Below are 27,202 nucleotides of genomic sequence, written 5' to 3'. Positions count from 1 at the left end.
ATAGAAATAATCGAAAAAAAATAGGATAGCTATATTAGACCGTTTGTAAGGGAAGAGAACTAAATGTTAGAAGTGGGAGACGATCGTACGCGGGAGATTTAACACACTGAGAGGGGGAAACGGACGTGTACACCGTTTGAATTGTCGGGAGGAATTGGTTTGGAAGGTAGAGGGGGAAACGGACGTGTACACCGTTTAAATTGTCGAAGGCATAGGGAAGAAGACCAAAACTAAGTTCGTGAAAGCGTTAAGGACAAAGCGTATCACACCATAAACGACGGCCATTAAATAAATTGTGCGGACACGGTAGCATTTAAAAATAAAAGGCCGGAATTCACATTACAAAAAGACAGCTCGCACTAGAGCGTAATATAGAAAACGCCGTATGGGAATACGGGACCGCTTCCTAGTCCGCGTCTGATCTTTCTGTCACATGAGACGAATGCCAAGGTGTTAACTTTCTTGGAATGATCAGAATGGCCTAATTAGCATGATGCGACTATGGACGAAATAGAAAAGAACATACGAGTCGATAAAGGTTAGAATAGCATGTATTTGACGTGATTAATGAGGAAACGGGACTATAAAAGGGCTGATTTTAGAAAAAACGAGAAGTCCTTTCGTGAATTTTGAGAGAGTTGAAAATCGCCGGGAACCGTTCAAACACGTCGCGCTGCTTGGTAATTATTTGTGGACTTAGGAAAATTCTCTAGTCAAAAACGTACAGTTAGATTCAGTGTTTGGAAAAAAAAAAAATAATATTAGCATCGGACCTTAGAGGATTTTAGAATTTCAAAGAAATAGTTAAACACAGTATTTGGCGTAATAATAAATTAAGGTTGAAAAAATTTAACTAATTTAAATTCAGTGAAAAAAAAAGATTAGAAACGACACTACGGTGTCGCGTTATAAGCCGAGTTGTTAATACGAAGTGTTGACAGGGAGAGGGGAGACGGCTATAATTCGAGGTTAACGCGATCTTTCGTTGCCAGAAATTTAAGCTAGGAAAATGATAACAACAATAATTAAAGATAAAATAATCAATATCGGATTCAGAGAATTTCGGACCTCGGAGAATTATTCAGATTCAGTGTTCACGCCAACCCGCGAATTCAATCGAAAATGATAGAAATAATAATAATACTTTAGTACTGGTATGAAAAGGGAAAATTAAATCGCGTACTCCACTTCGTGCGCTAAATAATAACCATACCTCGTTATAGCAAATAGTAAGAACAAAAAAAAGTTATTACTGAGATTAGAGGACTCAATTCAGTGAGATAATCAGGGCGCGCGTTTAAATTAGGCATTTACAATCTGATAGAGGAATTATTGATAGGCGGATGGAAGTATAAGAACAGGTTGTTTTGCCGTCGCTATCCCGGTGGATTAGAGGAGAGGGGCTCAGGTAAGTAAATTGCACGAATATAATATATTTGCAGGACAAAGATGGAGGCTGCTAATCCGGCAGTTATTTTGAAGGCGCCAGTTGGGACCGTAATTATGTACGTATTATCAAATAACATATGTACGAATGAATGCATAAGCTGATAAAATAAATATCATTTATTCCATGACAAAACAATTATCAATTATTCTATGGACTAGGGACGTAACCGGAATTTGTCATTATAGTTCATTGTAGGTAAAGTACCTATTTATCGTGGGGATAATTCAAATAAGTGGGTCGACCGAACCGGCTTTAAAATGGATAGGGCATTGACTCGAGTTGTGCTGAAAAACAGGTTGATTTATTAGGGTCTGCAGGGGCAGACGGCCTTGAAGATTAACTGAGACATTAGAAACAGCACTGGAATGCGGAGTTGGTTTCAAAAAAAAAATACGGCGGCTGAATGAATGGCCACTTGGGTAATAAAAGGTTTGCTTCGAGGATACGTACATAACTAAAGTCATTCAACGGGAGGATCAAAAAAAAAATCAGCTAGTGTCTGAGAATAATTGAAGTAATTATGAGCAGCAATTGAAAGTCTACGAACATAGCTAAATTCATTCAACGGGAGGATCAAAAAAAAATAAGCTAGTGTCTGAGAATAATTGAAGTAATTTTGAGCAGCAATCGAGGGTCTACGAACATAGCTAAATTCATTTGACGGGAGTATCCCAAAATCAGACAGTGCCTGAGGGATAATCGAAGTAAATTTTGAGTTGCGATTGGAAGTCTACGAACATAGCTAAATTCACTTAGCGGGAGGATCCCAAGATCAGGCGGTGCCTGTGGGAAAATTTGAATAAGCAGGGTGGCAGCCAGGAGAAAGGGGAGACTGGGGACATGGCCAAAGGTCATATCTGAGTTGGTGATCTCTATAAATAAAATCATCAAACAAACAAAACCGTAATATATTATGTGTATCGTAATTATTAGCATTTATATTAGTATTTATGTATCAAGCGAACTGGTTGGAATTCACAACTCCTTCTCGGCGATGCTTGGTCTGGAATGTACTGTATAAATAGTACATTGCAGATTATAAAAACAAAACAAAGTAAATTTATATATATTTCTTGATATGTACTGTCTGCAGGGGGGATGTATGTGGTCTGGTAACTATCGGGATGATACACTACGGCTGCATACACGCCCTCTCAGAGGATGGGAAGCAGCCTAGGAAACTGCTCTCCACAAAGACCGCAAGTATATTTTTGCATATAGAACGAAACCGGTTCGTACTAAGTAGACGTAATTCTCGGAGGAGTTGGAATCTGGGAGCGTGAGACCCTGTTGAGATTTGGACGTAGTATGTGACGACCACAGGAATGGTCAACTAGGACACGGTGACTTAGGCACCAACTAGGAGATTGGGTCGAGTGATCATGCCAAACCCAGATCGATACGGATCATTTTCACGTCTTGCAGGAGGAAGGAGCCAGATTTTTGCTAGCAAAGTAATATTCCGAGTTTGTCATATATGCAATAACCGAATCGTACTAACACGCTGAAAATTAGTCCCATGTTATCCCATCTAGTAGGAGAGGTCGGCGATCCAGAGGTCCCGGAGGACAAATTATGATTGTAATGTACTAACAAATTATGTTTGACTTTCGTTTTGTGTATTAAGGTTTTATGGCAGGTCGGGAGGACGGCTTAGATGAACTTCTAAGGAGATCAGATTAGGGAAGGTAGACAGTATGGAGAAAGCGGGGGTTTCAGGTATTTTGATCCAATTTCGATTCGTTAACTTTGAAATTAACAACTCTGACTTCATCCCTGTCCTAAAGAGAACTAGGGGTTACCAAACAAAGTAATTAAAAACCCGATACCATAAAGCAAAAAATCACACAACGTTTGGTGGGATTTAATTACAACTAAATACGAGGGAGTTACGTTGAAGGTCGTAACCGGCGTATTAATTAACTAAGTACATTTGTCTTTATATAAATGTATATATATATTACTTGAGAACCATGAGTAGCCTTCGTAGCTACCGAAGGGAGAAAGAGTTCTAGGGATATTTTAATGCCAGTGGCCTAAGGTCACTTAGGTATTACAAAAAAAAATTAAATTCAAAGGATGAAAGGAAGAGTCATCTCAACATGTATTCCTCCGTGGTATTACATGTTTTATGTTGCTTAATTTCAATATTTATTGTTTATTCACGGTAAAATTATTGTACCCAATTTTTTTCAAAAGACTTATTATGGATAAGCACCAGAGATGTGCTTTATTTCAAATAAATCCATTTCAAATGGAAATACAAAATGCAAAATGGGTATTTTCCATTTTGCATTTTAAATGCTTTTCTAAAAACCATTTTGCATTTTGCATTTTAAATGCTTTTCTCAATGCATTTTCCATTTTAAATGCTTTTTGAAACATTCTTCCTACTTTCTCCACTCATCTTTTTTTCATAAGCCCCAAATATCAGTCGGTCCTCAACCTCGCTATGAGAGATAATTTACATTTGTCAAGTTGCTCCCTGGTAGGAGCCCTGGCAATTGAGTGATACCATTACAAAAAATACTGATTCAAATACTGAACATGGCCATGACGCTGTAATATTAAATGTTAGATAGCAGTTTCTATGTTTTTACGCTGGCAACATTAGTCCCGCGCAAATGTTTTGTGGTTTCATAATCTGTTGTCGTGGTGTTTTTGGATTCACCATCATGTATATGTATCAATATGTTCTACATTGTTAAGTGACTAAATTGTTTAAAAATTCTATAATTATTTTAATTGTTTGACGTGAGAAACCATTTTGCATTTTCAATGCATTTTGAAAATAGGTATTTTGCATTTGAAATGCTTTTCTAAAAACCATTTTGCATTTTGCATTTTCAAATGGAAAAGTTTTGACCCATTTCCATTTTGCATTTCAAATGGTTTTGGGTACCCATTTTGCACATCTCTGATAAGCACTTAGGTGTTTATGGATTATTTCACGACTAAAACTATTTCAAGCAACCAGGGCAATACTGAGAGTATCTACTAGCGCAAATAATAATGTGACTCCTATGTATTGTTGTAGTTAAATTACATGTGAAAAAAATAATTCATATAAATTAATTGAAATTAAAAGTTAATTGTATTCTATTTATGATAGGATATTTTGTGTGATGACCCTAAATTCACGTTTGTTAGGCGTTTAGTCGAAGTGCACATGTTTGTTACAGAGGTAAATAAATTATAACTCATTTGTAAAAGTGTCTAACTAAATACTATATCAAAATATTCATAAACCTAAAAAATCCTGGACGGAGCAATTAGAAAACAATTTGAAGCCGCAGGGTGAGAAGGAAGATATATGGAAAATGCCAAAACCTACATTTTTTAATGACGTATTCCATTCCTTGTCTCATAAAATACCCCCACAATCATAAGCCGTTATAACTGCAATAACAACACAAAAAGAAAATAATAATAGTTCATTATGCACCACTTTGCATACAAATCAGTTCAAGTCATGTTCAAACATTTGTCATACAAGATGGCTGCCAGACAATCTCACTTTTCAGAGTGGTTTTTTTATGCTTTTCACCATAGATTTGGCTTTAATGTCATTCATACAAAATGGCACTAAACAACTAAAGGTCTGTTCAGGGCATTTTAGATCCATGAGAGATGCATCGTTGGTGAGTGGTTTATTTATGCATCGTTGCATGTCATGAATGACTAACGAGGACTGACAGAGGACTAAAAACAAGTATGAATGGTATAAAGAATGCACTCACTAGATTGATAACGCCGTGTTTTTTGTATGGAACAGGTTTGTATGAATGGTCACCATACCTCCGAATGACATATTCCATAACAAAAATAAAAAACAAACAAAAGACGCAGTTAATTTAACTTTTTTCATGCTAAAACTTAGATCCACTGACGTTTGTAGTTTGGAGGTAAATAAATTCAAACTGTTACAAGTGTAAACCCAGCCTAACATCTGTCCAGTATCCATAGCAACGAGGACATCGAGGACCAGTGGAGGAGAGTGGTTTATTTATGTCAATGACATAAACAACAACAGTAAACAGTCCGAGCAGGAAAACATTAAATTTATTAGGGAGGTTGAAAAATACCCGTGTATTTACTTTCTTTTTTTTTTAGGAAATTGCGGAACTGTTCTTTTTTATTCTAACTATGGTTAAACAAGCTTACAGTACCTACTTGCTGGAATCAATTGCTTTCAACGCGAGTTGAGTGTAAACTTATAAAAAACACAGTTTGATAATAGTATGCAGCAATCAAAATACAAACAATTTTATTTTCAAAAGTCAGAAAATATTTCCTTCAAAAGAAGGCAAGTTTATAAGCAGGAAATACCTATATTTTTTATCCCAAAAAGTGAGGACTGCGGCAGCTGCCCCCTTTATATGGGCAATGCCCGGCGGCCTGGCAAAGCTAGTTTTAAAAAATAAAATGACAGTGTCAGTCTAATAAACTACTGCAATATCACTGATACAGATATACACTCACAGCACGTTAGTGGTTTATTTATGCACAGCACTTAGTTTTGACGCCACTGCATAGATATACCACTCGCCGCCACTGACAGTTGTTGTGAGTGGTATATCTATGGTTGTTGCCATATATATGTTTTGACATTGAACAATTCCATTATTATTTTTTGTTTATTCATCTGATTCGTTTTGTGTACAATACCTATTTCAAGATGTAATTATTGTTTAAAACTATCGCTTGCTTCAATTTTTCACAGCAGTTGTTAGTTAGAACAATTAACGTTATAAAATACTACCGCTACACCCAAAATAAAAACCGGTTCCTAAAAGATGTACTAGATGTTTATTACGATACCAAATGAATTTCCTTATCTGTCGGAAAAGATAAACCTGCAGTTTGAAAGAAGTGGCGTTTGCAAATAATGTGTAATGTAGTTGTCACATTCGGTGCCACGATTACTGTGAAAACCGCGCTGTGTAAATAGATTAAAAGCCGTGGTATCCATTTAAATAAACTCGTATAATGCGATAATTATTTAAGGTTTCGATTTCAGTTGAACAATGAAAATGAAGAGACGGGTTTCTAGTTTGGTAAAATTCATGTTATTGGCAATATTTGTCATTTCTATTACAGTTTTTACATTTAAATTGGTACGTCCTTTGACAAGAAATGTAGTTCACCATAGTCCTGAATCCCAAGCATTCAAGGAACCACAACCTCCTGTAAGTGTCCTTATATTATAAATTCTAATTAGTAATTTATAAAAGCCTTCAAACTAATCAAATAATATTTAATAGGTTCTCACTATCGATGGCTATTCCATAATTAAAAAACAAATAAAAGAAAGACAAAAAATAACCTGACAATATTTGAAAAATTCCTACTACCAACATAGTAGGCAGCAAATATTTCTTGTGTTGTGGCGGAGGACTTAGCCAGCCAAGGAATTGAACACTCGGCCCGATGCCAACTCAGCTACTTTCCGGCCAAATTACTTTTCCTATTTAATTCTTTTTGGGTAACCTCGGTAAATTAAGTCAAACATCATTGGTATTCAAGTTTCACCATTTTCTAAAACAGTTGGGAAGTTTTACATTTACATTATTTCTAATAGATTGAGCACATTGAATTAAAAGACTCGAGATCGTACGAGGAACATCCCAAACATTTATTCTAATCTAATCTTATCACTGTCCTATAATCAGGCGCAGAACATGATTAATTATTGTTTCGATACATTTTTATTCTCAATTCATCCTTAATTTGTTTTTCATTATTTTAGCCGGAATACAAAGTGGGAGAACTCATTGATTGGCACGATTATGCAAAAATTAAAAAGGACCTTCGGCGTAAAGGTTAACCACTATTTTCTTTTATTATATTTTTAGTGACATCATGATGCGCCATTTGCAGTGAGAATATTAATTAAATCTACAAAAAACTTACCATTTTGCTACGATAATATAATATTATATTTATGTCTTTTCCATGTAAAAAATTAATTCTCACTATTTAATTTGATTCATTAATAGTTAAATATTTTTTCCTGTGAATTATTTATTTAGTTTGTGTACCCTTATCTTATTCGGGTCGAGGACTCATCTCTTCGACAAGGAACTTTGAAACGTCCCTTTTCGGTTCTACTTTAGCTGTTGCATGTCCAGCCTCTCTTTGTGCAGTATCTGGAGTTGCTTTTTCCAGCTTATATGTTCTAAATTAAATTGAAACGTGATATTTTCAGGTCCCGGTGAGCAAGGAAAGCCATTCGTGCTACCTTCTGAAGAAAAAGATGCGTCCGAAGCACTTTACAAAGAGAATGGCTTCAACGCTTTGGCCAGTGATAAGATTTCACTGCACCGAAGCATTCCGGATATCCGGAATCCCGGCTGCAAGAATAAAAAGTATAATTCGTACTTGCCGGAGGTCAGCGTCATAGTGCCGTTCTTCAACGAGCACTGGACCACCCTTTTGCGTACTGTTTACAGCGTCCTGGACAGATCGCCTCCGCAGTTGCTAAAAGAAATTATATTGGTAGATGATTGCAGCACTAAAGGTACATAACTAATTTTATTTATAATAAGGGTTAAATAATAAATATTATTGTATCATCTTCTGAACTACGCCTTGCAAACTACATAATATCATGTGTGTTTAAACAAACCAAGCAGTGATGGCTCGAGGATATTTCACCACCCGAAGAAAGATTAATAAAAATAACACAATATCTAAGATTATCATCAAACTTAATTTGAACACGCGATTTTTCGCCTGAAATTAGCAAACGGTAGCAAGGAAATTTTATAGTATGTCCCCCAGTTCTATTTTTCCACATTCAAGTATGCATGCGCAGATTAACAAAATCCACAAGAAACATATTAAATGCGAATACAAAATACGAATTAGATGAAAAAAGTTTGGTGACATCGCAAACCTTGTGTGCATGGCCTGTCACTTCTAGAATCTGTAGCTATCGAGTCTCGTGCCAGCGTTCTTTGTCCGCGTTATTGTGCTACTAAGAAATATAAGAGAGGTCATATGTTCGATGTTTAGCCTGTAGGAACTTAAATTTTTTTTTATCATGTTTCTGCAAATGTTAATTACTTTTGTGTTTTTAAGAATTCATTCATTTTGGTGAAGACAAAGTATCAACTATTTTTTTCTTTCAGTAAATTTATGGAATATCTGGTGGGGATTGTCCCCATTGTCCCCCTGTGAAGAACTGCCACTGAAACAAAGGACAGGTTGTTTCACAGAATTTGAACAATTCATCAAATTTCAATGTTAATTTTAAAGTTCTGAGAAATGTTCTATTCAAGTTCCGTTATTATTTCAGTTCATTGAAATAACTTACTCTAAATGAAATAATTACAGAAATTAAATAGAACTTTAAATTTAACTTTGAAATTTGATTAATTGTTCAAATTCTGTGAAACAACCTGTTCTCTGAGTGTGAAGTGAAAAGTGCTCAGTAAGCAGTTAAAAAACATTAATTTATCCTTGGATGAAATTTATATAATTAAATTAATTTTTTTTAGCACAGCTGGGTGTAAAATCAAGTAAAATAATTTAAGGTGTATTGGCAGTGTAAGGTAATGTTCTATGCATGGTCTGAGCCCAGGGGTTGTGGGTTGGATTGTTGCAATTGTAGTACAAAAATAATAAGTTGTCTTAAATTTGTTTTAATTTATTATGTGAAAAATGGCTTTCTTTTTGTTTTCAGACTTCTTGAAAGAAAAGTTGGACGACTATGTGCGAGAATATTTGCCTAAGGTTCAGGTTATTCATCTGCCCGAGAGGCAAGGATTAATTCTGGCCCGTTTGGCCGGGGCTAAGTTGGCCGTGGGCGAAGTTCTTCTGTTCTTGGATTCCCATTGCGAGGCCAATGTGAACTGGCTTCCTCCGCTATTAGGTAAACTTGCTAATTAGTTGCATAAACTTTAACTTTAGTTGACCAACTAATCAGTTGAAATTTTGAATAAATTGATTGATCGGTGGCTGAGTTGGCATCGCGTCTGACTCCCACCCAGGCGTTGTGAGTTCAGTTCAAAAAGAAAATCTCAGCTTAAGTAGGTTAACTAGCCAATATTTTTCATAAATCTAATTATAAAATGCAGCACGGTTTTAATAATGATTGTCCTTGAGTATGATTTCCTGTTTCCCATTATGCTTTGACATGAATTTTTGGTGTAATTATTTTCCAATCTGTGGTTATAATAATAATAATGAACTGAATGAGGCACCTAGTATCTGTTTTTGGGATAAATTTGCTGTGTGTTATCAAATTTTATACAAGCTTAATATTATTTTATGCTATTTGGAACGCAGCAAAATAGAAATATTAAATTCATTTTAATTGTCGAGCAGAAAATGTGTTTCAGTGACCCACTTAAACATTTTGAACTATGAGCCCCGGCGTCATGAAATTTGCACAGCTTCTGTCTGGATTTTGTAGTCTCAGCTTGCAACATTATTTCCACAGTGAGCTATGCAGCCTTGACATATTCTTTTAACCCTTTCAGACCTGAATTAATACTGGCAGTGGTAGAACATATTTGATGCTTTTAGTTCAGAAGTTATAGCTACTTTTATTTAAAAGAAAATTAGGTCTCTCAGGGCGTGTTTCATGTAAAATGAAAAATCTGAAAAAATATCTTTAAAACTTAGATCACAAAAAAACAAGAAAAAAATTCAGTTGAGATTAAACACAAAAATCACCTTTCAAAATACAAAAATGGCTACCGCCCGAAAGAGTAGCTAAAATTCAATTAGCATCAAAAGCCAGTTATACCAGCAATTGGAAAACGAAAACCATCAATTTTTGTTTGCTCTACATAGTGCGGAAAAAATTCCTAATTCTATGTATTTTGAAATATACTCATGGTCTGCAAGCGTTAACTGTAAAAATATAAAAAAATTTGGCCTCCTTCACAAATGCTTTCCTCTGACTCCGGTTCGTCCCCATTTGCCTTCAGTCCTCGGTCCTTGTCTTGCTCTAACCCTCTTCCACCCAGTCTAAATAGACTGGTCCTAGATAGACCTCTACCTCGGTCTGCCTGTCGGTTAATTCCACTTGGTCATAATTTTTGGTGTCTTGTCATCTGGCATTCAAAGTGGACTCACAGAATCTAGAATATGTTTTTAATATTCTTTCATTTTGATAATTACATATTATTATTGTTGTGGTGCATTTTAGAGCCCATTGCGGAAGACTACAAGACTTGTGTGTGTCCGTTTATCGATGTGGTGGCGTACGACACATTTGAGTACAGGGCCCAGGATGAGGGGGCCCGAGGAGCCTTCGACTGGGAACTCTTCTACAAGCGTCTCCCCCTACTGCCCCAAGACCTCAAACACCCCACGGAACCTTTCAAGTAACTACAAATATTTTATTTATTAATATAGCTAGACCGGTGTGCTGAATGTCTGTTGCCATGCGCAGAAAGGGAGTGATTTTTAGTAGTTTAGTAGTTTGCTAGCTTTGTTCGATTGATGCTTAACGGCGGGAAGGGTAGTTCTACCTTTTGCGCCGGCCTCATTTCAATCGCAAAAAAGACTATATATGAATATCATATCTCTTTGTAAAGGTCCCAACCATGTGTACATAATTATCAAATCGCAAAGGATAGTATATGAATTGTTATTGTAGTAATTCAATTCCTGGAATGAGGGTTTTTATGACCGTGAAACCCGATTCGAATCTCTATCTCTGTTCCGCACCCACTCAACTATGTGCAAGCGAGAGAGAGATGTTGGGCGTATTTAAAGAAAGCAGGTATGGGCAAATACCGATAGGCGGACCGTAATAAACACATTACAAGATTAATTGAGTTGCATTTCAAATAATAATCGATTTTTGTTTAGTAATTTTATAGCTTGGGTATGCTGAGTTACTACGTAGAAATTTTGATTAAAATATTTTAATTTGTTTCTTAGATATAGCGATTTAAAACAAATTAAAAAAATTTGCTCAGAACCTTTATTTTCGCCCGTAGACAGCGAAGCGCCAGCGCAAAAAAAGCTGCCCGAAAATTCCTTTCTAAACTATAAGAACCCAACATGGTTGATGTTTTCAAATCAACAAGGCCTAAAATCAAAAAGTAGCATTGATGTATCTCCACATGTTTTACCTGTACCTCTGTATTGACATAATTTTAACACCTGATTAATTATTGGAGCATTATTTAATATTTTTTTGCATGACACCTGCGTAAATAAGTCAATCATTAGGAATTTACAACACTTTTTGTATAATTATTACGACAGATGGAAAATCGGCAAATCATGTATGTATTTTCATTGTGTGCTTATTCGAAAAGTGTAATATTTTTTGCTAAATCAATAAAATACAACTTTTGAATATTATTTGGTGTATGATATTTTTATATAAAAAAGCACCAATTATGCATTATTTTTAACAGCAGGTGTACTAATGACTTATTTTCGTAATAACAATTACATCGAACATGGCCTAGAAATAAATAAACAATTTTATTTTGCTAACTTGTAGAAAACTAGACATGGTAACCTGGTTATTTTGTTATTATTTTGTAAAAATCTAGTTTGCAAAATAGTTGGTTTTGTCATAAATGCACGTAATCAAGCAACTCAATGGTGGGAAATTTCTGATTCAAGTGTTGTATTGATTAAGGATATTTATTTATTTTTTTATTTATTTAAACGCCGTAAAAGGCTTTTACAATATACATGATTTATGTTTACAGTGGTTCACAGGAGCGAAACAGTATTATGTTAAACAGAATAATTACTGAGAAATTATGTTGAAAATTAAACAAGAATAACATCTGGTATACATAGGTACAATAGCATTTTTATTTTCAATCAGTACAGTAGTTTAGTATTGAGGTTATTGTTACCTTCAATATTGGATTTGGTTGAATTTGCTGAGAACTAAGAGTTAGCTCTATTGAAACAGGGCTGTCAGTAAGACATCTCAAAACAATTTTGGGAAAAATTATAGTTTTGATTAAGTATATAGAATTATTAGATAACACTCTTCTGTCTGATATCTGATGTAAGTGCATAGTTTAGGTTCTGTGATAACTTATGAATAGAATGGTATTATGCCTAATAACATTGATAATTACGACAGAGGTATGTTATTATAGCCTTCTTATAACTATATTCCGTGCAGTTGAACACATCTACTACTTCTGAGAAAGCATTGCCAACTGCATGAAATCTAGGTATAAGCGAGTTTCTAAATGACTCAGTCCTGATATTGTTATTGAAATTAAAAAGAATTTTGGATCGAGTGGTTCTAGTGGGTATATGGAAGGTAATTAGGCTTAATATATCAGGGCTGTCTATAATACCATTGACAATTTTAAAAATAAAAGTCAAATCGGAAATAAGTCTTCTATCTGAGAGTTTAAGTAAGTTTAATTCTTTCATCAAGTGATTGTAATTTATTGATTCTATAGGTAGACCGAGTTTATAGTTAATGTATCTTAGGAATTTATGCTGAATTTTTTCAATAGAGTCGGAGTGGATTTTAAAGTAAGGACACCAAATAGGAGAATTATATTCGATTTGACTTCGAACAAGTGAGGAATATAAGATTTTTAGTGTTGAAATATTTTTAAAGTCTCTGCCATTTCGGAGAATGAAGCCGAGCATTTTTAATCCTTTGTTGGTGACTGTTTCTACATGTGAAAGAAAGTTAAATTTTGAATCGAAAATAATGCCGAGATCGTTAATTTCACTTACAGAGGCGAGAGAAACATTGTTAATTTTGTATTGATAGTTAAGGGGTTGTGTTGTTCTAAAAAATCTTATAATGTGGCATTTACTAATATTGAGATAAAGTTTGTTAGTTTTGCACCAATCTTGAAGTTTATTTAAATTTAATTGAATTTGAATAGAGTCATTTATTGTTTTTATAATTTTTAAATAGTTTAAGGTCATCGGCAAAAAGTAGCACTTCAACATTTTTATCAAATACAGTAACAATATCGTTTATGAAAAGGAGAAACAGTATTGGGCCTAAATGTGACCCTTGGGGTACACCGCTAGTAGCTATGAATTTGTGTGAAAGGTTAGAATTATTTTTTACTTGTAGATTTCTATTTGTTAAGTAGCTTTTTATCCATTCCAATAGTTTACCCTCAATTCCGATTTGACTAAGTTTATTGAGAAGAATTTTATTGTTAACTTTGTCAAACGCTTTTACAAAGTCTGTATATATTGAGTCGACTTGGGTTTTGTTTTCGAGTGAACATGCTATAAAATTTTCATATAAGAAGAGATTTGTTAGTGTGGATCTGCCTGGCATAAATCCATGTTGATTAGTTACAATGATGTTGTTAATATGTATGTAGATTTTATCGAGGATAAGTTTTTCAAACAGTTTGGGGATAGTTGAGAGCATGCAGATGGGTCGGTAATTAGTGACATCATGAATATCGCCTTTTTTAAATACAGGTGTTAGATAGCAATTTTTCCATAGGTCGGGGAAGCAGCCAGAATTTAATGATTGGTTAAATATATGACATAGTGGATTGGCTATTATTGATGCACAGTTAATTAGAAAGGCAGGACTAATTTTGTCAGGACCCGCTTTTTTCTTTAAGTCGAGTGTTTTTATTTTGCGTATAACATCAGAAACATTTATATGTAAAGCGGGAATGTGGACCGATTCCTTTGGATGAAAGGGTGGAAGTTGAACATTTGGGATATCATTATCGTAAACATTTTTGAAGAAGTCGGCAAACAAATTAACGATGTCATTAGTATCACTACTACTTTTCCCTTCGAAATACATGTATGTTGGTAGGCTAGGTTTGTTTTTTCTTAGTGAGTTTACATGTGTAAAAAAGTTTTTGGTATTTGAAGGAATAGACTTTTCTGTGTTGAGTATGTATGTTTGATATAATTTTTTGGAGAGCTTTTTACAGTCAGTTCTATATTTATGAAATATTTTGTAGTCTGAGATAGAGTTGCTCTCTTTGAAATTTTTGTGCCAGATTTTTTTGTTAATTATTAAGTGTTTTAAGTCATTATTAAACCATTTGGGGAACTTTGATGGTTTGAATTGAATTAAGGGAACATATTTTTCAATAGCCGTGTTGATGATGGAGTAAAAAGATTCAAGATTTTGGTTAACATTTGTGTTTTTGTCTAAAAAGGACCAGTCTGTACTTTCTAAGTATTTTGTTATGAGTGGATAATCTGCCCTTGCAAAATTGTATGAATATTTAGGAACACTATTAGAGTAAATGTTTAGGAAGTTGTTAGTAATGGTGATGTTTAAGGGAGGATGGTGGGAATCTTCGGGAAGAAGGGGGTCTATGGATTTACATAATTTTACTGAAGGATCGCTACTAAATGCAAGATCTAGTAAATGGAGATTAGAGTTGTATACGTTATTAATTTGTTTAAGACCTAGGAAATTTGACATATTTATAATTTCACGAGCATTAGCAGATGTATTAAAATGAGTGGTTGAGTTATCGCTATGGGTAATCCAGTCTATATTGGGAGTATTGTAGTCGCCGATTAGCAGCATTCTAGCTTCCGGATATTTGAGCTTGAGGGCCTCTACATCTTCAATGTGGTTTACGTAAATTTGTGTAATTGATCCGGGAGGAATATAAACACATCCAAGAATGATTTTTCCTAGGTTCGTCTTGAGTAGTAGGAAAATTTGTTCTATATTTTTGTATTTGCATTTTAGCCTGGATGAAGTTATAGATTTGGTGACTGATATTAATACACCTCCTCCTCTTGATTTGGTGCTGGTGGCGGTACTTCTATCTAAGCGGTAGGTGTTGTGTGAAGTGAAGCCTAGTTCTTCTGTGTTAAAGGACGGATCCAACCAAGTTTCAGTCAGGAAATATATATGAAAGGGATGGATTGGAATCGATGATCTTAGCTCATTAAGTTTTGTGCGGCAGCCTCTGATATTCTGATAGTAAGCCATGATAGGTTTTAGTTTTTTGAGTTACTATTTACAATAACAGGTTTATTTAATAACAGGTTTCTAAGAGTTCCCATTAATATCCAGTGATTCAATATTGAGTGAGGTTTTTTTTTATTTTCTGAGATGTCATTTACTATGTTCCAAATTACTTTACTGTCATTTACCGAATCTACAATTTTTTTTTTATTATAATTTTCTTTGGTTATTATTATCAGGTTGTTGCAAATATTACGATACTTTTTATAGAAACGTAAGAATTGAGGGTCCGGGTTAATGAGGACTTGTTTATGAAGTCTGTCTCTTTTACGTATACAGAGAATAAGGTCGTTCGTAATCCACAGTTTCAGCTTTTTTTTTTGTGGCTCTATTTTTATTGGTACAGATGCTTCATTGATGTGGGCAGTTAGTGATGCGATATAACAATGCTCTTAGTTGAAGGAAAATCTTCGCAGTATAAAATAACATATTTAATTTATTTGCCTATGTAATTGCAGGAGTCCCATCATGGCGGGTGGGCTGTTTGCCATAACGGCTCGCTTCTTCTGGGAGTTGGGAGGGTACGATGATGGCCTGCAGATCTGGGGCGGGGAGCAGTACGAACTCAGCTTCAAGATCTGGCAGTGCTACGGCCGGATGCTGGACGCTCCCTGCTCCAGGGTGGGTCACATCTACAGGAAGTACTCACCGTTCCCTAACCCGGGCAGGGGGGACTTTGTGGGAAAGGTTAGTCATGTTTATTGATTTGTCGGTTCATGTGACTTCATATATCAATACATTGGTTCCACCACGAAACAATTACTTTATAACAATATGATTCCGAAATATATAAACTTGGGCCTTTATGTGGTAAATCCTTGAACAGGGAATGTGGAGATCTGAAAGTAATGCAAGGCAATATGTAAGTGTGATGAACAAGATTAAGAAAGGGACACTTACACATGGCTGTGCTTCTCCCACCGTCGCAAGTTTACCATGTTAGCATGCTAATAGATCAGATTTATTTTAACATATTGTTTGCGGGAGACACTTAAACGCGTCTTTTGCCTACTGTTGGTAGAAAGCGGGAGACGCTTTAAAGCGTTATTGCCAGACGGCGGGAAACGTCAATTCGTCTTGTTATTCTGTGAAGTAAAAATTAGTCGCCAGATCTCGTGAGACGTTTACTAGGTAACCTGCGAGTTTTTTCCGGGTGACAGACTGTGGTCATAAAATATACACTTTTGGTCGTATAACATAGCTGCAACATTTAATTTTTATCTTAACATTTCTTCAGTAGCAATATTCTTTGGTTCAAGGCTCCATTTTCATTTCTGCCTCCATTCCGCTGTTACAAATTATTTCTATTAAAAAAATATTACGAATTTTGTACAAAATATTTATCACTGAAATGTAATTTCGCCCTCGGATCTGAAGACATTACCCCCTTTACGGAGTGGATTGATAAAAAACCATCCATAAACATTGTGTTAAGTAATTTATTTTTATAATAAATGTTACTGGGTAAGATTTGTTAACACTAAGGACACCTGCTGACATAATGAATACCTACATTTTTATTGCATTTGCAATGAAATTCTAAGGACGGATTATTTCAGAGAATTTGAACAATTCTTCAAATTTTAAAGTTAATTTTCAAGTTTTGTGAAAGATTTTTTCATGTTATGTTATTATTTCAGTTCTGTCAAGCAAGTAGCCTATAATGTCATACTAACAGAATTTGAATAGGACTTTCACAGAACCCGAAAATGACTGTTGAAATTTGATGAATTGTTCAAATTTCCACGTAAATATTCAAATTCTGTGAAGGTTCTATTCAAGTTTTGTTATTATTTTACTATGGGCCAGTTGTTTCTCAGTACTCGGATAATAACAGAACTTAAATATACAATTATTTACCATACATTAATGGTTGTTTATCAGTTGGGTAAAATTTAAAACACATTTATTAGTAAGGCTCTTAGCACATATGAATGTACTTAAGTTGCTTGATTTTATTTACCCTTTTTGATTTCACCAATCGACTTAAGTCTACAGTTTGTAAAAAACATGTATTTCCCTTGAATGTACAAATCAATGCTTAAAACCCCTCCCAAGATATTATGTAAATAAACTTTTCATAGTACATAATATGTACTACGAAATATACTAATATTATTAGTGTTACATAAGGCCGGTTTAGTAGCCGGGTGTTCCGATTGGTGGGGTTCTCGCCTAGGCGTTGTGGGTTCAATGCTCTGCAATATTTTCCGCTTACAGTGATGGAAGTTCCTCATCCTCTTCCATGCCGTCTATTCACCTCTTCCTCAGTCTGCTTCTGAGTCGGCTTCTTTGAATAACTTTGCTTATTCATTAATGTAATGTGAGTGTTGTATTTATTATATTCTTTCAGAACTATCGCCGTGTGGCCGAAGTGTGGATGGATGACTACAAAGAATACTTGTACGATCGCCGGCCGCATTACAGGAAGATAGACCCGGGCGATCTAACTCAGCAGAAGGCCCTACGAGAGAACCTGAATTGCAAACCATTCAGCTGGTTCATGAAAGAGATTGCCTTTGACCTTACCAAGAAATACCCACCCGTTGAGCCAAAAGATTTCGCCTCAGGAGAAGTAAGAAACTAAATGTTATTTGAAATGAAAATGTTTTATTTTTTACTATTTAAACACTGCTTATCGCAAAGGTTGAAGGTGTAATTTCAGATTAAATTAATTTTCCTATAAATCTTTAATGCACTCTGCATTTCATGTAGTGTTTGTTTTATTTTATAAGCATTTTATGTACCTGTGTTAATAACGAGAATGACTGATAAAATTAGCGCCCTTGAGGTGATTTTGCACAAAAACGGCTTTATAAAAATCATCCAAATATTATTATTATTATAGCACTCTTGCTCTTATGCTTCAAATAGTAATGTAATGCCGGTAATCTGGGCATTTATTATTATATTTAATTTTTATATTATTATAAAAATATGTACCTATACATATGTGTACGTTAGACGGATGGTCTAGGTTTCTGGGGATGGCTTGGGGAAATTTTGTGGAGGGCCTTTTAAAGGTGGGAAGGAGGTAGTTATATGAGGGAGGAAACACAAAAGCTGATAAATCATTCCTCAGACAAGCTGTTTAGTGAGCACAAGAACGAGTCGTAAAAACTGTTCCTTAGAGTATCAAAATATCGATAAATAGACTCGGAAAAATCTGACCTGGTTTTTGTGGTATAACTTTTTCTGTTTAATTTTCAGATTCAGAGTGTAGCGGACCCGTCTCTGTGTGTCGACACGAAGAAATACGGTGCCAGCAAAAGGTTTGGAGTCAGCCGCTGTGTATCTGATAAGACAAATACTGAAAGTAAATCTTCCAGTGCTGAACAAATCTTCCGACTTTCCTGGACCAAGGACATCAGGTAATTCTCTTTTTGATGCATTAATGATTTTTATTTTGCCTATAAATTATCCCGGTTTTCGGTTAAACATCTGTATCATTACAACAAAATTAGGGTAGGTACTTTAGTAGTAGATTTTCAATCCAATAAGATAAGATGTTTTTAGAATGGAGTGTCTTATATTTGAATAATATGTTCCATTTACAAAGTATAGTAAATCGCTTTGACAGTTGAAATATTGCAGAGAAAATAGAGTTTTGGTGGGAAAAATGAGTTGATTGAAAATAGATGTGCTTGTTATTTGGAAAAGATGTAATAAATGTGTTTTTTGGTTAGTAAATCGGTAAAACATAGTAAAATAATAAAACACGTAAAAAAAATTGTACCTGCATATGAATAATGTAAGTTTTTCATGAATTTCAGGCCAAAAGGTCGCTCAATGTGCTGGGATGTGTACGATTCCCATGACAAGGCAGAAGTTTCCCTATTCGGCTGCCACAGTCAGGGCGGGAATCAGTTCTGGAGATATAAACCTGTGAGTATTACATGATTTTATGCTATCCTGATTTTATAACAATTCTTAAACCTATTTATTATTCATTTTTTACCCATGACAAATAATACATATATTTATTTGTTACTTTCAGGATGAAATGTGGTTGGTTCACGGCGGAAACCCAAGATGCCTGGAGGTAAATGTCTCCACGAAAGATATCTATGTGACAAAATGTGACATAAGTAAAAAAGCTCAAAAATGGAAAATTGGACACGTGGATTTGGATAGGTTAAAGGACTTTGACAAAGAGATTGAATAAAACCAATTTAAACACATAGGAAAAAATAACTGAAGTGGTACTAGATAATTATAATAAGGTTTTATTAATTTTAACCTTCTGCAGTGAGTAATATTACAAAAACACTTAAAAAATTACTCGAACAATATAACTTAACTGAATGTAACCTAAAATAATAAGCTATATGATTTAAAGGTCGAAAAACTTAACAAAGGCTAAATTAATATAATCACAGGCCGCTTGTTCAAAACCCAGCTAAGTGTATTTCATTCCAAAGTAAATGATACTCTCAGTATGCCCTGAAGAGATACTACCATTTACAATCTAAAGTTGCTTTAAAATATATTTAGTAACTAGATCTGTATGGGTAGATTCTTCCCAACCCTCCTCTTTGTCTTCTCCTTTCTTTCCAAATATTCCCTGTTGTGTGCCATAGACCTACTGACTCCAGGCAGTGGGTAATTGGTTTGCATAAAAATCATTCCTAATCTTTGTTGGTAAGAAGGTTGAGAATTAGAGGGTAGATAATTATGAAGTGTGAACCATGTTTTATGTTGGCTTTAGGCTGAAGGTAGATTAATTATGAATACGAAATGACAAGTGCAATTTTTGATAATAAGGTAAGCTACATTAATATTTATTTCTTTTCAAGATATGTTTTTAATTTAAATGTCCATGTCGCATGGGAATTTTGCTATTAAGGCCAGGCTCACACGAGCGTCTTGTATTGCGGCGACAATTGCCGACTATTTCGCAATCCATATGCGATTTTACTGCGCACACGTGTTGACGTGACATTGGTGAGACTTTTTTTGGGTTTTGAAATAGTCACCCAACTGTCGCTGTGACTCAAGTAGTTGTCAAAGCGCTATAGGGAAATATGAAGTTTGATTTAGTTATAGGACTCGAAATCAAAGTTGAGGTGAACAACACGTATATATCATTGTGTGTATTGGTGCATATGTATACAGTTCCCACAGCCTTTTGTCTTGCTTACGTTTACTTATTGTTACTAGCAAGAAAGGGAAAACATGACGGCCTTTAATTGTTACGATCCTCCCGGTGTGCACATGTACATTTTATTTGATTGATTTCACAATTTATTTATTTATAATAATATAATATAGTTGTGGTTAAACCAACATTCATAATCGAAATGTTGCTTGAAATGGCTTTAGCCGTCCTTGATGACCAGATCTGAATAGCCTGGTACTTCCCCACCTTCCTCTTCCTTGTCTTCCTCCCCTTCCCAATACCTTCAGCCTCACAACATACCCCAATTGAAGATACCATAGTCTCACTGTCTCCAAACAGCTGGGAGCAGTTGGGACTATTGTACTCTTTATAAAAAAAAAACACAAGTATATAATATGATGATGGGATTAGAAAATACTAAAAGATTTTACGGATATGTATTTGAAAAATTTTAGTGTGTGTTCTATTTCAATTTCACTTTTGATTTCGGGAATGAATGAATGCAAATCTTGGAAACGGAAATTAACCCACTTCCAGGTATCCAATCGAGCTGAAACTCAGCAGATAGACTCGTTATCAATGACAATGCATTCTATCAACCAGGTGGCATTTGGTGGCAACCAGGTACACACATGCGGACAAATACACATTTCTCTAAAATTCAATGACAGCAGTAAATATACAAAATGAATGTCGGTTCTACCCGATCGGCATTTGGCGAGGTTATTAGCGCGATTGACTCCAGACCCTGGGAAGGAAGGTACAATTCTCAGTCAAACCAATTTTTCTTTTTTAAAGTTTTGACATTTTAAAATATCATAGTAAAAAGTGTTTTTACTTGTTTTTTTACGGGTTGATTTTTTATTAACTTTGTTAATTTTCCCTAGAATTTTCTAGAGTGATATGTTGCATGAAAGCAATTCATCTAAGTAGGTACTGTGTTTGACTCAACTCTGATTGCGAAACCTATAACTTGTCGAATTGCAATTAAATTGATTGATAATTATTAACACAAAGAATGTGATGTTGCATTTTTTTTAGATATGCGAGTATCAATATCTTACATTTGTTTTTGGTTTTTAATATTTATTTAGAAATATGAATTTTTTTTAAAATATATAAAATACAATGAAAATAAGATACAGTTCAAGAATCAGCACATACCCTACGAAAAGTACCAAGATTTGTGGCTTCCTATACGGCTTTTGTTAGGTCATTATAAAGTTTTTGTCCTTTGTAAAATAAGCTTTTTGTGTGCACGTAAGTTTAGTTTTGGAATGCCTAAAATTTCGGCAACTTCTCGTAGTGTAATTGTGAACATTTTCACTTACATAATATTATTTTGCAGATATATTAGGGAGCATATTATTTACATGGTGTGCAATTTTGTTTTAAAATTAGTGCTTAGTGTCTTATGTTTCCAAACTAGTGTTTAACCCATAGGAGCCGGCAAGAATATTCAATAAATAAAAATACATTTTTGTTAAGGCCAATATGAAGACAATAGCATACTTGATAAAGTGACATTTTGATTTTTGTGTTTAACAAACCCTGTAGAAGTAACATCCAAAGGCAAAATTAATGTATAAGGTTGAAACTGCAATTGCAGTGCTTCGTGACATAATTCTTAAATATATGTGGGAACAATTCTTCAACACTGTAATTGCAGGGCTCCGGCTCCTAAGGGTTAACTATGTTAAATTTTCTTTGAAAGTCGTACTATGAACTTGTTTTTGAAGGGCTTTGGGCATTATAAAATTTAGATTTATTGTGTGAATAAGATTGAATCATCCGTAAATTTGTCATTATAATTATTTATGAATGTCATCTTCCTTTATCGGAGTGCTCTATATAATTTTTCTTGCCACTTTAATGCCAGCAATACTGTAAAAAAATCGTATAATATATAGGGTGATGAATTATCAATTTATCTAAAGCATCGGCTGGAAGTGAGGATGGCTACAGCCAGTGAGGATGGGAAGGGTGGCTACAGAAAATAGGTTATGGGAGTGGCCTTTGATGATTTACCAATTTGTTATCAGAGTGGCTATACATATAATAATAATAAAAGTTATTAGAGTGGCCGTTGATGTTTTAGAATTATTTTGTTATCTAAAGCTATTAGGAATTAAAGGTGGGCAATACTGCAATAACAAAGTTATAGGGTGGCCATTGATGTATTATCATTTGGTTATCTAAAGCTATTAGATGGTAGAAAAGTGGCCTATTCTGTAATAATGAAGCTATTTATTAGGGTGGGCATTGATGTTTTATCATTTATTCTGTGATGAAGAAGCTATTTATTAGAGTGGCCATTGATGATTTATCATTTATTATGTAATGAAGAAGATATTTATTAGAGTGGCCATTGATGATTTGTCATTTATTCTGTAATGAAGAAGCTATTTATTAGAGGGGCCATTGATGATTTATCATTTATTCTGTAATGAAGAAGCTATTTATTAGAGTGGCCATTGATGCTTTATCAGTTTGTTATCTAAAGCTATTAAAAGCTACAGGGGTTGCCTATTCTGTAATACCCAAGGTATTAGAGTGGCCATTTATGATTTTTCATTTTGTTTTCTATAGTTTAAAGACATTATGAGAGTGGCCATTAATGATTTTTTAATTTTCTTATTAATGTATAAATAAGTCACTATATGGGCTAAGGGCGATTTATCATGATTAATTTTGTTATCTACAGCTAATAGAAGCTATCTTAACTAATCTGTAAAATGTAAGGTGCTTGCTGATTGTGTAAATGTTATGTATTGTTAAATAATATTAGTAACTCTTTTATAAATGATTATACTGCATATTTTAACAATCCAAACTCTTCATTGAGGAAACATGTATTAAACACAAAATCATGCTCTTATTACAGTGAAACCATAGACATTTAAATCAATAAACTAGCCAATCAGGGAAAGAGGAACCAACCACGTTGCGCGAAGCGCGGGATGCGACGTGACCGTCCCCCTTTCTGCGATTTGTTAATAAATGAATCTGACTGTATACAAGAAACTCGCATTGTAATATCACCATTCAATCCTTGAAAATAAAATCGGCTTACAAATTACTAGTCTTTTTTACAATGGCGTGCAAATTGCTGGCTGCTTATAAAAAATAACTGCAAATCCCAAATCGAGTAAACAAAAGATTGGCCTTGTTTACAAAATTTGATATTTTGTTACACTATTTAGTTAGACACTTAAATTTATGTGTTATAATTTATCCGCCTCACTCAATTTTAGTGTCGCTATGCCAGGCGACTTGTTTAAAAATAAACATCCAGATTCTGCGCAGAAACTGCAAACCTTTGCCTTACTTTAGTGATCCTTACTTTTCTGCGCACGGTCTGGTTATTTCGAAGTTCCCTCTTCGGTAGTAATGTATCACTGATGTCGTAGTTTATTCAAATCATTCTCGAACCTTGGTACCAAAAAGCTCGTCGAAATGATACCCAGATTTCATCTTAAGGCAAGGGACCGGAAAAAACTTTTTATGTGGAATTATTTGAGTCATTTTTGCATTTCAGTCTTCATGGAACTGAAAAAAATTCTTAAGCATGAAAACTTCTTAAGTGGGTTTTACTAGAGTTTTATTATTTCGCATTTTTTCTCCTTCTAATTTGTGTGTGTTTTGAAGCATTAAAATCTACCTCTTTTATGCTGCTATTACTGTAATATTGTATTAATTCCGTTTCTTCCTTATCTTGATTTTTTATATAAGAAATTGATTTATAATAATATGTACAAAAGCTAAGTATGCCTCTTTTCATCAAATCGTTAAATTTTCTGGTCAAGCCAAGTTATCGAAGAAGCTATAAAAATGGCATTACATCTTTATTATGCACCTACAGTGAAACTAATGCTTTCTAATGAACCTGAAAAATCATCTTATATAGGAAAACATTATAATATATACAATAAATTGTGTTTTTTTTTTAAATTTCAGTCTTCAAGAGGCTCAAAAACAAATTTTTTAAGCATGAATTTTTTTTTGGGTAATATATATTACTGTGGATGGGTTCATTTGGTGATAGAACAACTGTTTCCCCCTTGAGATGATTTGAAACGGCGCTATATAAATTAGTCAAATATTATTAATGGTACACTATTATTTTTTTATGTTGAATAATAAATGTCTTGTCTCTATATGTTATCTATGTTAAAATTAATATAATTACAGATAGTATATATTATTTCAACATTATCAATAAATTTTATAATGTAAGGGAAAAGAAACAAATTTTAAAATAATGAAGGAAATATTTTTTATTATCTTTATCGAACCAGTCTATAACTCATAACGACTGCTTTCGTTGTTCTAATTAAACTAAAACATTAACTGCCATTTCGCTCAACCCTGCTCAAATGCAATAAAGACAGAAGATAGACATGTGTCCGTTTTACCTATCATTCAACCACATGAATTTTCATAATATACTTGTAAAGTCTTGTTTTGACTCGATCGTTTTGCATTTCATATCTGTAAACTTGTTTGTACGTTCTGTTTCCAGTTCTAGATTGTAGCCGTTTTAATAAAGAAAAGTAAATTGTTTTTCAAATGTGAAATCGTATTGTTAATTCGTTTTTCTTCAATATTCTGGTACCTGCCTGCTTGAACAAAGTTTGAAAAAGAATTGTCATTGAGGTTACTTTGGCCAAATTACATAGTTCCTTATTTGAAATAATAAAATATTATATGGTTTGTAATTAAGTAGGTAGGCTAAACAGTACCTACTTGCAAACCTCATAATTTCAGAGGAAATGTTGGTTTTGATTTATTAAATAATAGAAAAATACTTTTTTATACGCGAGGTCTGCTACTGTTCACATTACTACATTAATTAAAAAAAGGGTTGATTGAGACTTTACTGCCATATTTAAAATAGTTTCCATTATTAAACACTACCTCTTAAAGGTATTACAGTGAAAAAAAGTTACAAGGTTTCTAATGGACTAACTTCTTTTGTGAGAAAACCTAATACACAAGGGGAATAAATTATGCCATTTTTTAAATTACAGTCTACAAAGGACTGAAAAAAAACTTTATATGCATGAAAACTTCTTATGTGGTAACCCTATAAGTGGTTTTCACTGTATGTTCAATATAATTTTTATTTACTTAAATTTTTAATGATCTATTTACAAATTATTTGTTCTTAAAATGGTACTGAACAATAAGAATAGTATATTATGATTTTTTTTCTCATGGCTCATTTTATGGTATGTTGAATATTATTATGTTTAAATGAATTTAATTGAGTAATAAATGTTTTGTTTTGTGTTGAGAAGATTACTATGTATAAGGAGTGCTTTTAAAGTTTTCCTAGCAATGCAATTTGATTGCATTTAAAGCATTATTTAATTTAATTTGTATTTTCCAGTATTTTGTACATTACAAAAGAACAGTATTCTTTTAAAGTTTTCCACGACGATCATGAAGTATTTTCCACCACATGACTGCTATAATATAATAATATTTTTTTATTAGAAAATTATTGAAATATATCACATTTATGAAATAATTGAATACTTAAATAAAATAAAGCATTAAGTGTAAAACATGTTAAACTGGGATAATAGGCATTTAACTGAACAAAAACACTCAATTGTTAGTATAAAAATATTCTATAAATAAACTGTCGTATTAAAGATATAGCTAATTTGGATTAAAATTTTCTCATTTTACACAAAAGTACTAAGCGCCTCCTGAAAATATTTAAAAAAGCACCATGTGTGATTAAAGATAAAATTAATAAATATGGCATAAATTATTTGAAATTCCCTAAAATAATTGCAAATATACAAATAATTTTGTGGTACTCAGTTATTTACTATTAAGGTTATTGGCGAAGGCACATACACCATTTCTGCTTATTAATTTTTTGGCACTTAATGCTTTATTTAAATCAGGTATTCACTTTATTGAAATTTTAATCAATTGGTACCTACATATCTTATGAATATAAGACTAAATATTATTATATCTACAAGAATCTTATTGTTTTCCATCGCTTGTTAATATCAATGTGTTAAAATTGATAATACATATTATTGTGATTAAAAAAATGTTTTTAAAAACAATTTATTGTTTTATTTATGAGAGTCCTAGATACTCTCATATTGACCACTATTCAGAATCGAAACTTTATTTGAATTGACTTTAACCATGTTTGGTGACCAGATCTGAATAGCTAGTAACCTCCCAGCTTTTCTCTTCCCCATCTCCCTCCCTTACCCTCTCCCTTCAGCGCCACAATATACTCCAATTAGGTATGCCAGTCACACTGGCTACAAAGAGTTAGGAGCAGTTGGGACTCTTGTGCGGTATTCATGTTAAATAAATAAATTACTTTGTAACAGATCATTTAAAGTTGAATTTTTAGGCCCACTAAATAGCGCCATTGGCTCACTAAATGCGAAATCCGTTTGACCGTAACCTAACGACTGATTGATTATGTACATATCTATGAATGCGAATAGGGAAGTAGAGTGAAAAATATTACGACTTAAAAAACATATATTCATATAGGTTCCATGATAACTCAACACAGTGACAATTCAACACACATTTAAAAAGTGATATAAAGTCATTAGAAACGATGAAAATTTTTTTTTTTTAACCTAACCTAACCTAATATGATTTAAGATTTTCACGGCCAAAAGTATTTTTGTTATTTGTT

General features: G+C 33.7%; 1 protein-coding gene across 2 annotated transcripts in view; it reads left to right on the top strand.

The window, feature by feature from the left end:
- The first annotated feature begins 5,901 nt into the window (after positions 1–5,901).
- The window catches only part of LOC149423751 (N-acetylgalactosaminyltransferase 6-like), a 35,233-nt gene continuing 13,932 nt past the window's right edge, over positions 5,902–27,202 (top strand). The window contains exons 1-10 of one of the 2 annotated variants that reach the window (XM_089631789.1): positions 5,902–6,639; positions 7,200–7,272; positions 7,659–7,970; positions 9,138–9,326; positions 10,611–10,788; positions 15,851–16,079; positions 17,746–17,967; positions 18,603–18,763; positions 19,166–19,277; positions 19,390–19,434. In XM_089631789.1, the coding sequence (XP_089487915.1) occupies positions 6,478–6,639; positions 7,200–7,272; positions 7,659–7,970; positions 9,138–9,326; positions 10,611–10,788; positions 15,851–16,079; positions 17,746–17,967; positions 18,603–18,763; positions 19,166–19,277; positions 19,390–19,434 (1,683 nt within the window). In that variant the 5' untranslated portion in view covers positions 5,902–6,477. Of the gene's footprint in view, positions 6,640–7,199; positions 7,273–7,658; positions 7,971–9,137; positions 9,327–10,610; positions 10,789–15,850; positions 16,080–17,745; positions 17,968–18,602; positions 18,764–19,165; positions 19,278–19,389; positions 26,554–27,202 lie in introns of those variants that run through there. The other variant, XM_089631788.1, reaches the window with a different exon arrangement.

The sequence above is a fragment of the Hesperophylax consimilis genome, chromosome 5 (genome assembly GCF_061612785.1).
Source record: "Hesperophylax consimilis isolate HC1 chromosome 5, BYU_Hcon_1.0, whole genome shotgun sequence".
Classification (NCBI taxonomy): Eukaryota; Metazoa; Arthropoda; class Insecta; order Trichoptera; family Limnephilidae; genus Hesperophylax; species Hesperophylax consimilis.
Note: the sequence above shows the minus strand (reverse complement) of the source record. Positions and strands in the feature narration are given on the sequence as shown.